This window comes from Aedes aegypti, chromosome 2, assembly GCF_002204515.2.
Source record: "Aedes aegypti strain LVP_AGWG chromosome 2, AaegL5.0 Primary Assembly, whole genome shotgun sequence".
Lineage (NCBI taxonomy): Eukaryota > Metazoa > Arthropoda > Insecta > Diptera > Culicidae > Aedes > Aedes aegypti.
Window position 1 is genome coordinate 259,836,043 of NC_035108.1, and position 12,076 is coordinate 259,848,118.

At 38.7% G+C, this 12,076-nt stretch overlaps 1 protein-coding gene across 4 annotated transcripts; it reads left to right on the plus strand.

Moving 5' to 3' along the window:
* Positions 1-1,468: 1,468 nt before the first annotated feature.
* On the plus strand, positions 1,469-10,566 carry LOC110676553. 4 transcript variants are annotated; one of them, XM_021844884.1, is made up of 3 exons: positions 1,469-1,940; positions 8,157-8,963; positions 9,605-10,566. In XM_021844884.1, the coding sequence occupies exons 2-3, from the start codon at positions 8,717-8,719 to the stop codon at positions 10,534-10,536; spliced, it is 1,179 nt and encodes a 392-aa protein (XP_021700576.1). In that variant the 5' UTR covers positions 1,469-1,940; positions 8,157-8,716; the 3' UTR covers positions 10,537-10,566. The 4 variants fall into 4 exon arrangements, with proteins under 4 accessions (XP_021700576.1, XP_021700577.1, XP_021700578.1 ...); XM_021844885.1 differs by having other exon boundaries at positions 1,469-1,731; XM_021844886.1 differs by having other exon boundaries at positions 1,481-1,530.
* The last annotated feature ends 1,510 nt before the right edge of the window (positions 10,567-12,076 follow it).

Below are 12,076 nucleotides of genomic sequence, written 5' to 3' on the forward strand. Positions count from 1 at the left end.
TGCCGTTGCGGGATGGGTTGAGCTTCTGATAGAACTTACCTGTTCCTTGAGACCGGCACAGCTGTTCCATCTCCTCGTACTTAGTCTCCTCTAGTAGGCGTTTTTTTCTCCCGAAAGAGGCGGGTCTGCTGTGGCCGTTTCGGTCTATAATGTTCCACGTTATGCCGGGTCCCGCCCGCGCTGCATTCCAAAATCTGCCTACATTCCACGTCGAACCAATCGTTCTGTCGACTCCGTCCCACGTACCCGGCGTTGCTGTCAGCTGCATTGTTGATGGCTGCTTCCACTGTTCTCCAGCAATCCTCAAGAGGGACTTTCAGCTCACCCTCTCTCGGCAATGTAGACTCGAGGTGTTGTGCGTATGCAGCTGCGATATCCGGTTGCTTAAGTCGCTCATTTGAAACCCATCCAGTTAACAAGGCTGCCACTATGTACGGAAAGTTGAAAACATTTTTCGCACGAAGAGATCCCTGTGTGAGTTGTAAATCGCCAGAGACGGCGAGAGTTAGAACGTGTAGAGAAAATGTTTTGGGGATGAGTAATATTGTACTAATTGTATGCCCCGTTCAATCAATCTGTGGTTTTCGAAAGGATCGATATCGATTTGTTATGAATCGTTGGGAATCGCCATCGCTGGTCCTAAATCTATAAACAAATTGTAACATTACAGTGTTATAGTCGAGGTCACAGTATAAATGGTTTTTGCTCTGCGTGTCACCCCTACTGTTAACACTTAACTGAAAACAAATAGCAAAGTGTTTTACATATTTTGGAAAACAAAATTCATTGATATCTACATGATGGAGTGAGCCAAATAAGCTGTTAAAAGCGGCGCAGCCGAAAAAAAACGAATTTCGGTTGGTTTCATACAAAAAATGTGCTTGTAAACTTTCGGCTCTGAGAAGGGGTTTTAACCCTAAAAGCCCCCTCCACAGGGGGTACGACACTGTCATGGTATTTCAGCATTTCTAGAACTCTTACAAACAATTCATTTTGCGTTCACTATTTCAAGAGCCTTAAATGATTTGTCACTTATAATCGATAGCTTAGTTATAGCAGAGCTTAAAAACGCTTGAAAATCTCTTAGCAAACAGCATTTATATAAACTGGGGCCGTTTTGTGATTAATTTTTATATAACGTTGAAACGCAACGTAGGGTATTTCCATTTGTCGTGCAACGCTTATTTATTTCCTGTAATTAATTATATTTTGATCATAATTCCGAACTACCCTATGTCTCCTTCAAACATTATTTATTTCAAAGATTTAGAAATAAAAGAGGCAAAAATTATTCAGATAATCAAAAAATATTGTTTCCATATTTATCCAAGTCATAAACGTGCAGATTTTGTGGACCACATGTCTACAGACAATTCTCCACGCATCAACTTTACTCGAGCCATCACTTTGTGAGCTAAGCGCTTCGCACACAGTTCACTTTGCTTATAATCTTTTAGTCTCGTGATTTTAATTTCAGTTTAACTCGAGATGTGATCGGCTGCGTTTCGTATCTTTCGACGGCCGGTACCGGTACTAGTGCTAGTTAGTCGCTTAATTTGGCATCGGGTGTCCGCGGCAACTTCTTTCTCCGTTCGTTAACGCATTTCAACTCGAGTGTTCGGTTTAGGTGCCGTCGTTGTTAAAAGTGCCTTAGTTGTTATTGTTTGGCACTCCTCGTTGCACATCATCTGCGTTTCATCCGTTGCCACCTCCGCACCGCTTTACAATAGGGTGTGCCATAAATGAATCTTCTTGGAACATTTGAAAGTGTTATAAGGACAAGGACAAGGACAAGGACAAGGAAGTAGCTGATAACATCTTTTAAAACATTCCTTAAGTTATACTATGTGGAAGAAAAGGAATTCTACGTGTACAAGTTTTCTTTTACAGTGCAATCTGAGACACAATAGTGACCTATTTTCATAGAAAAATATCGAAATGTAAAAATCCTAAGTTACACCCACAAATTTGTTCATTTGGATCCTCAGAAGCTGCTGCGAAAGTTTGAGTTCAATCCGTCAAGTGTAAGGGAGGCTAAACGAACTTGATGGAGTATGGAGAAAATCGAATGAATACATAGGAAAAACTATTTCAAATATATTTGCGACTATAGGTGGGGCCTTCTTTAGCCGAGTGGTGAGAGTCCGCGGCTAAGCAAAGCCATGTTGAAGGTTCTGGGTTTGATTCCCAGTCGGTACTTTTTTTAATGGAAAATTCCTAGACTTCCCTGGGCATAGAGTATAATCGTAGCCTGCCACACGATATACGAATGCGAAAATGGCAACTTTGGCAAAGAAAGCTCTCAGTTAATAATAACTGGGGAAGTGCTCATAAGAACACTAAGCTGAGAAGCAGGCTCTCTCCCAGTGAAAACGTAATGTCAAGAAGAAGAAGAAGGTGGTGCTGCACAGTATTTTATTTTGTCGATTTTGTGTGCATTTTGAAGAATATCTAAACTGTTTTTTTTTTGCTATACGATTTGTTTGGAGGAGTTTCTTATAAATTATAATAAACAAGTTGTTCCTGTTGGACACCATTTCTCATCGTGGTTCATTTAAACTTTAGTTCAATGATCGATGAACGCAAGAAAAAAGTATTATAAGGTTTGATTTTGTTTTCCAAAGTTTAATCACCGCATGACTTTATCATAATTAGCATTTTACATATTGGCTCTTTTCGGTGGACGCGATACTACCCAAAGTAGAAGGGAGTAAGGAAAGTGAAGAAAGAACATGATGGGTAGGAAGCCAGATCCTATTCTTGGCACTTTTGATTCACTTCGGCAGTGGGGTTTTTTGAAAGCTACTGAACTCATATTTGGCCGCAATATGCGCCATATCAAAGTGCTTCATATAGCAAAGTTACAGACAATTCAGCCGGGAAAAAACCCCCATGCCAAAGTGAATCATAGAAGTGCCAAAATAGCTCTGTACCCTATAATTGCAAACAAGCGATGGGAAAAATGAATAGAAGTTGAAAACTAAGGGCAACTTCACCGGTGGTCCAAATCATCGATTGGTTCCAAATTGTTGGGACGTATTGAAAATTGCAGCATGCACCGGTGTTGCAAATAATGTTCCAATTTTATTTACTGGTCTATTTTTTTTGGAACAAGCTAATTGCCTGGCCATTTTTGGTCGGATTTGGACCATGATTTGAGCTGTTCCAAAACTGGTTTGACACATGTTTGTTTACCAGTTCGGATTTTTCTAGCTAAAACAACCACCGTCTCTAGTTCCTACTCATTTGAGATAAGTAAAAACAGGAACAAAATTCCACCGCTGCTGTTTTTTTAATGACATTTATTCCTCTTTCAGCAATACCTCTGGCAATTCCTACGGGGAATCCTCCAGGAATCATCAGCCAATTTTTCCGAGGAATCGTTTAGGCATTCCTGCAGGAATTCGCACATGGATTCCACCACAAATTTGAACGGGAATACATCTGAAGATTTCTCAAAAAAGCCCTGCAACAAGAATCTCCATGAGTTTTTCCAGGAATTTTATCAACAGTATTTCCACCAGGAATTCCCCCTTGGATATTCTTCAGGAATTTCTGTGGGCATTTCCTCATGGGATTTTTTAAGAGAATTTATTCGGGCATTCCCTCCAGGAATTTCTCCGGAGATTCGCACCAGGAATTGCTACGGGGATTTCACCAAGAGCTCCTCCGGAGATTTCTTCAGGGGGTTTCCAATAGCAATTTCCCTGGGGATTTCGTCCAGGAATTCATTTATAAATTCCTCTAAGGATTTCTTCGAAAAAAAAAAAATTATAGATTATTTCAGAAGATTCATCCGGAGATTTCCTTCAGGAATTTCTCTGGGGCTTTTCATTTGGAATTTCACCGGAGACTTCTACTAAAAATTCCTCCCGGGATTTCCTCCAGGAATTCCTCCGGTGATTTTTTCCTCTGGGGATTTGTCCACAAATTCTTTCGGGGATTTCATCCAGGATTTTTTTCCATAAATGCATTCGGGGATGTTTTCCAAAGAATTCATCTGGAGTTCCCCCAGGAATTTTACTGGGGATTTACATCAGGAATTTCTTCAGAGATTACCTCCGGAGATTTCAAAGATTTCTCCGTAGATAGCCCCAAGAACTCCTCCGCGGATTTTCATCAGGCGATTTCCAACAGCAATTCTTTCAAAGATTTCGTCCAGGAAATCCTCCAGGAATTTTCCCAGAAATTCCTTAGAGAATTTTTTCAGAGAGTTTCTCCGGAGATTTCCTCCAGGAATTCTTTCTTGGATTTACTCCAGGAATTCCTCCGGGGATTTAGTTAAGATATTCCTCCTGAAATTTTTTTCTGAGCATGTATTGGAAGATTTCTTCGAGGATTTCCTCAAGGGATTCCTCCGGGGATATTCCCCAAGAACTCCTTTGGAGATTTTCTCCAGGAACTCTTCAAGAGAATTCCATTAGCTTGGGATTTTGTCTGAAAATTCTTCCGGGGGTTTCGTCCAGGATTTCTTCTGGAGATTTCATTAATAAACTCCTCCAGTGATTTTCTTCAGAAATTTCTTTCAGGATTCTCTAAAGATTTGCATCAGGAATTTCCCGGGGATATTATCAAGCTCCCGGGAAATTCCTTCGGAAATTGCTCTGGAAGTTCCCTCAACGAATTCCTCCGGGAATTTTCTTCAGAAATTAATCCGGATATTTCCTCCAGGAATTCTTCTGGAGATTTCTCCCAGGAACTTCTATAGAGGTTTTATTTTCAACGGCGTTTTTTTTTTTGCTTCCTCCGGGGTTTTCTCCAGAAATTCCTCTGGAGATTTAAAAACGAAAATTATCCAGAGATTTCTATCAAGAGCTCCTCCACGGATTTCATCCAGGAATTCGTCCGGGGATTTTCGATAGAGATTATATCGGGGATTTTGTCCAGGATTTTTTTCCCCGGGGGATTTCACCAAGAACTGCTCAGGGGATTTTCTACAGGTATTATTCAGGGGGTTTCCAATAGCAATTCCTCAGGGGATTTTGTCCAGGAAGTCATTAATTAATTCCTCCAAAGATTATCTCCAGAAATTCCTTCGGAGATTTTTTTCAGAAGGATTATCCCGAGATTTTCTCTAGTTATTTCTCTGAGGATTTGCACCAGGAATTTTTCCGAAAATTTTCTTCGGGGATTTTATCCAGGGATTTCCTCAGGAGATCTTCTTCAGGTATTCCTTCGGGGATATCCTCCTAGAAATCCTCAGTGGATTTTAATGGCATTTTCTCCGAAGGTTTCGTCCAATATTTCTTCTGAGGATTTTTCATGAAATTCTCCGGGGATCCTTTCGGGGATGTTTACAGATCATTTATCCGGAGTTTTCCTCCAGGACTTTCTCCGGAGTTTTCCTCCAAGAATTCCTCTGGAGATTTCATCGATTTTTTGGGGAAATCCTTCAGCACTTCTACGGGGATTTAACGCCAGGAATTCCTAGGGAGATTTCCAAAAGCAATTTTTTCGAGGATTTCGTCCAGGATTTCCTCCGGAAAATTCATTAAGAGATTCCTTCAGGATTTTCTCCAGGAATTCCTTAGGGGAATTCCAGTAGCAATTCCTTCTGAGATTTTGTTCAGGACTCCGCCTGGAATTCCTTCGGAGCTCCACCGCGAATGCCTCGAAATCCACCGTACTTCCTTCAGGAATGCGAGTTGCTCCAATCATCCCGCTGGCAGTTCCACCAGGAATCCTACTGAAGTTCGACCAGGAATCCCGCCAGGTGTTCCACCAGGAATACTCTTAGGAATTTTCCTGAATCCCCCTTGAGTCATCCAGGAATTCCCCCGGTAGTTACTCCATAAATTCATCTTGAAGATCTTCCAAGAATTTATGAGAACTCCGTTCTTTGGAGGTCTTCAAAAATTCTTATCGGGAGTTCCATCAAGAATCCGAAGTCTGTCTCCTAGGTCGTAATTCCTGCGAAAATAATTCGATAAGTTCCACCAGAAGTTCCACTAAGCAGAACTGAATACGCAAAACGCCAAGAACTCCTAAGTCTACCAAAAATTTTGCCAGGAGCTCCTTTGTAAATTTCGTGACATGTTTAATGCGCATTCCTCCGGCGTTTCTTACGTGAATTTCTATATATTTTTTTCCAGGGATTCAGCTTGAATTTTTCCAAACATCACCAACATGTTTGTTTTTGTTGATCACGTTCGAAATGGTTTGGACTAATTTACTGGTCTAATTAATTTTGATATGCCCATTTTTTTAATGAATTTGGACCATAAAATCATCATCACAGCATCATCATTATAGCAAGCCTAAATCGCAATAGCTCAATTATTTGATCACACATTGCACCAGAGCGATTAGAAATGTTTAAAAAATCGCACATTACTTTTGATCAAAACAACAAATACCTCTGATTTTTCCTTATTTTGTGTTAAACTAGCTCAGCTTTCCAATGATGCAAATCGCTGGTTGCGAACATAATGAAATTTCAGTTATAATCCAAGATGGCGGCCAAATTTAATATAGCTGCCTAAAATTTTTATTTTTGGCAAATGAAGCTCCTATGTTTTCTCTTTCGAAATCCATGCTATTGTGAAGGAATTGTTGATCAAATTTTTCTGCTATGACAGTTTGAGTGAGCCATGAATTGTCAAAAATCGAGGAGTCCTCAAAAACTAAAAAATACCATAATTATTTCTTTTTTCTCTAAAATTCATGATCCAAACAATCATTCCTGATTTAATCCAAAATGCATTTGAATCTCTCCAAACATTACTTTTGCGTGTATTTGCGTCGTGAAATTGTAATTTCTGACCCATAGGGGAATTCGGGGCATAATGGACACATCAAGCTAATGCTTGTTTTAAGACCATACAATGACATTTTTTTTCAAATTATTCCCGGCTAGTTTTCAAGTTTGATATCAGTACGACGTGCTACATTCATCCGTGGTAATAAAAATCATATCATATACCAGAAATGTGAGACAGAAAATTAGGTCCAAAACAAGGCTAGTAAAAAGGTATCGGGGCAAAATGAACACTTGCATGAAATTCAATGATTCCAAAATATTCAATATCTGTCAGTCGTTTCGGTGTGTAAAAGGGCTCTCCTTCTATCATAAGAGCTAAAAAGATCCTTTCTAGGTTCGTTATTTTGCTCAAAAACTAGATTCTCCTTCCGGTTTGCTTATATGCCAATTTGAAGCAGAGAAAAACTTAAAGTCAAATTTCAAAGGACAATTGAAACAATACTTAAACTTTTTTACTGTCAAACATTTCAAATGCAATACATATTTCATGCAGTATATGAACTTTTGATGAAGTATGCATATTCTCAGAGATTGACTAGGTGTCCATTTCGCCCCGGGTGTTCATTATGCCCCTAATACCCCTACTTTCCATAAAGCATAACAGTCCAATATATTTTTTGAATTAACATCTTTTTTCATCTTAATATTCATATTTTGATATATATTTTATATACTTTACTACATATATACAAATAACACATTTTGTTTGGAATTGTTCTAGAAAACTAAGACATAAAAGTCTCTTTAGGGAAAGTGTACCAGTAATGGCCATAGTGGTTCCCTATTTGGCCATATGTGAAATTTTGATAACTTTCACATTTTAAATATTTTTGAATGTCTTAACATATAGATCTATCCTAAATCTAACTACTACAACACTCGAACATTTTCAAAATTTAAAGACATGAAAGTAATCACGTATGTCGAAATAGGGAACCATTATGTCCATAATTGGTACATCTACCCTATATGAACTTTCATTCCAAATAGCAGGTGAAAATGAGTATGACATGCAGAAATGTACTGGAAAATTATGAACATTTTATATGAGAACTCAAACAATGAGCTTTGAGCGCTGTTTTCCCAATGCCTTCTTTTTCACGCGCGACAGTTATGATTAATGGGTAGCATATTAAGTGCATGGGGGAATACCGTTCCTGACTGTAACTTTTTCCTGACTATAACCTTTTTATGTTTCTACTGAAAATATTACGAACTACGATATGCTCGATCAATTTTATTCATACAAACGTACAAACATAGTCCTCCCTTAGGGTTTACGGATTCCGTTCAATGGTAGCTTGTGGGATTTACATTAACAACCAAAGGAAATAAAATTTAAGATTTTTACAGTTCGATCATAATAGACCACCCTATTGAGACACTCTATCCGAAGGTATCCAACGACAACCAAAGACAACGCCGGTACGCACGGACGCTTATGGGATGGGTGGCATCGCGGCGCACTCTCCGATGATGGCACATGGCTCTTCGCCGCGGTTCCTGCTTCATCTCAGCACCATTTCAGCATCAGTAGCAGTTCAGTTTAGTAGCTTTATCCAGATGAGCGGACATAAATAAGCGGACGGTAGTGTCACTACTCGCTAAAGTGGACTTTTTCTTGGCGAGTTTGCCGGTTACTTTATAGATGTAATGCTGCGCGAGAGTGAGTCTAAGTGAATTACTTACTACAAGTAGCGAACGAACGCCAAACCATCAGTTAGTAAGAGGACAAGCGAAGAGCATATTGCATTGGCGGTGTAAAGAAGCAGTTTTTTTTTATTTTACGATTTGTTTTGGTGGGTCGGACCCGGTCTGTGACGGAATATTTTGGCTGTTTTCCGGGCGTGCGTGGAACAAAGGCATTCCGTAGACATCAAGGAGCAGGGGGTTTCATAAGCGCAAATTTGAATTATGTTTTTCTGGTGAAGAGATTTGCATTAACTACTCGAGAGGATGGCTGGAGACGATTACAGCAGCATAGTAGAAGAACGGCTTGGAGACCCTAGTGAGGTTTTTGATGTGTACGAAGTGCTCAGCGCTGAAGTGGACCGAGTGGGGGAAGAGTTCAGCATGAACGATCAGCTGTTGGAGCCGTGGTCGGAGGGTCTGGCGCTGTATGGATACATCGGATTTGTCGTCGGTGGCGGAATTTTGCTCAATTCGATTCTGATCAAAGGAATTTTACAAGCCAAATATAGTGGTAAGTGTACAGTTTGAATGAGATTTAGGCATGTTAGAATAAAATTGGTATAGTGAGCACGGTATCACTGACAGAAGACGACACCGAATGAATGTCAAGCCACTCCCATTAAATTTAGACATTAAATTAGTGTCTAGAGAGCAATGATCTATCTATCTTAGAATTAATTATCCATTATAGTTTTGAAAGGATCTTGGATAAATTTTCTGGCAAAAATTGTAAAAGAAAAAAAGCTGTAGACATTCTGGAGGGTTTTTTGGAAAATATTTTGGGAATCTCTAGATGAGTCTGGATTCCCTAAGGATTACTCAAATAACTATAGTTTTATCTGGTTTGGGTCACCGTCGAATTCTATATTTTTCGATTATTGGCAATTTTGGTTGGTGATCGAACGATTTACATAAAAATCTGATGATGTTCGAATATCAGTAGGCAGAAACGTCATGCAAAATCGTAATCTAGTGTGTGTTATCATCACCAAAAAATTTCCAATCGAATAATATACCTTTGAATATTAGCCGCTATATTCTAGTGGAGCAATATGGAAAATCTCTTTTCGTCTTTACTATAGCCATCATTGGTACTCTCAAAAACAGCCAGATCATTAATTAATGCTCTTACACTTTCATCTTTCATTGCAGGTGCCTTGTATTTTGTCTTACAAATCGCAATATTAGATATCTGCACTCTGCTGATAAGTATTTGGGAACTATTCTACATCGCCCATCAGCAATGGACTTTCGAGTCGGAGCATTGCACGTTCTACATCGGGTTCGAATCGTTCACCAACATTGCCATCGTTTACTTCATCATAGGGCTGAACTTTCATTCGATATCGACGTACAATCTGGCACAGCAGATATCAACGGCCGACGAAGAACTTACCAATCCGTGCCATGAACTTGATAGTAGTTCGGACTACATGACCGCTGAGGAGAATAACTACGAAGTTGCAGCTGAAAGCATTTCCCAGAAACGATCCTTGACCATCGACTACCGACATCGGAAAACCAGTATTCCGGTGATATGGCCTGTACTGCTGATTTGGTTCATCGCCATGTCGGAATCCTTGCCACTGTTTCTTTTTTCCGATGTGATATCAACCGACGAAGACGTCAAGTTTTGTACCGTACTCATCAACGATCGCACCAACCACTACATCATTCAATGGCTGGTGATCTCTATTAGAATTGTGATTCCAACTGTTACCCTAATTGTGACCACTGCTATGACCATTTTTAAGTTCTTCCAGGGTAGAAAGTTTACTCAACCACACGAAATTGACGAGAACGTTGCTTTCATTTTGAAAGTCTCCATATTTCTATCGTTGTCATACGTTGTGCTTTCAATGCAGAAATTGTATGGTTCTTTGCTGTTTGAAGTACTCTCCAAGCCGATACTGAGGCACAAGTATCCGGAATTTGACAAACAGTCTGGTCTGATGTGTTCGTTGCTACATTACTGTTTGTCATTTGTACGTCCACTTGTAGTAATTATATTGTGTAAGTTAAAACACAACCATATGGATATTACCTTCATCTATAAGGGAAACGCTAAGGTCACTGACATGTAGTAGGAGATGAATAAATTGAAATTTTTTAAATCGCTGTTTAGATAAATATCCGAAATCCAACATCAGGACTAAATCACGCTTAGAGGCTGGAAAGGTTATGGCAATAGGACACAAAAATCACATTTTTTTTGAAGAAATTATTCCAAGGAAGAAGATGGGTCTAGGATTCACAAAATCTCGGGTCCATCGTGATTTAAGTACAGTCCATGAATGATTTATACAATTTTAGTAAATTCAGCAACAATAACAATTAGCAAATTCGATGTTTTTTTTGTCAATAAGTAGATTAGGTTTCTCATTGTTAGTATATTGTTATCTACTAAATTAGTAACATTAAAAGTCTACAATAGTGTTTGCAACTATTTTAGTTCAATTCAATTCAAAATTAGATTGTTATGGTTTTCTCGTAGAAGACTTTTGTGTTTTTTGTTCTTTTCGTTTCCGTGGCTGTACCAATATATTCCTTGTCAGCCTATTTAAGTGAGTTATTTGGGGGCTGTCCATTTTTAATCAGAGTTGTACAATATCAGTCATATCAACTGATGGCTGATGGCCTTAAACTATCAATATCACTATCGAGCTATCAATATCATTTTGATTTGATAACTAACAGAAGTGAAGCGATATCGCCCTCTAGATCATAATCACTGCAGAATGAGTGATCACGTGGTAATTATCCAAGCTATTAATGTTTTTCGGTGACCTACAAATAGAAGCCTATGCACAGCACTGTCAAAAATATCGTACTGATAAGTTGCCGTTTTATTAGTTTAATTTAATACTCAACTAAGCCTTTCTGTGATATCCATATACTATCACCATCAGTGCACTGGTGATGGAATAACCAGCATGATATTGATGGTATACAGAATGATCTGAGTTGTATCGCAGTCGGCCAGTCCAAATCAGCAAGTTTTAAGCCTTGATAGTGACAGCGAGCAGCTCTGTTTTTAATGGATGTGATCATTTTTATAGGCCCTACCTCTCCCCTCGTGATCTTTCGTCCATATAAAAAAAATCAAATTTGTATGGACAGTGGTCTTTTGCAAAAAATGCCCCTCCCCTCACAATGAATCATAAATAAAGTCCTAAATTACCAGAATATAATTTTTATTCACGAAAAACATTTGGTTATCATATTCTAATATGGAGAATACCCAAGTAATCACAAGCATTATATCATTGTATTAATTTGATCGAAAGTCAACATATTTTGCATTATTTATGTTATCATGCATTTATTCAATAACTGTCAAGCAATGATCCATTTCATGAACATTATAAATGCTTTGTAGCATTATTTTAATTCACCATTATGTTAAGCGTTTAAAGTGAATATACAGTTATGTTGTCATACAAGATTACATAACCTCATTAAACGAACTCGAATCTGTAATAAATGAGTAAGACGATCAGCACGTTCGCCCTCGCTCATTGCGTTTTGTGGGATATGGAAGAACAATTTTTATAATGAAATGACTTTCTTTCATCTCGAACCCCCATTTCATTACCTAAGGATATATGTATTCAATCAGAATTA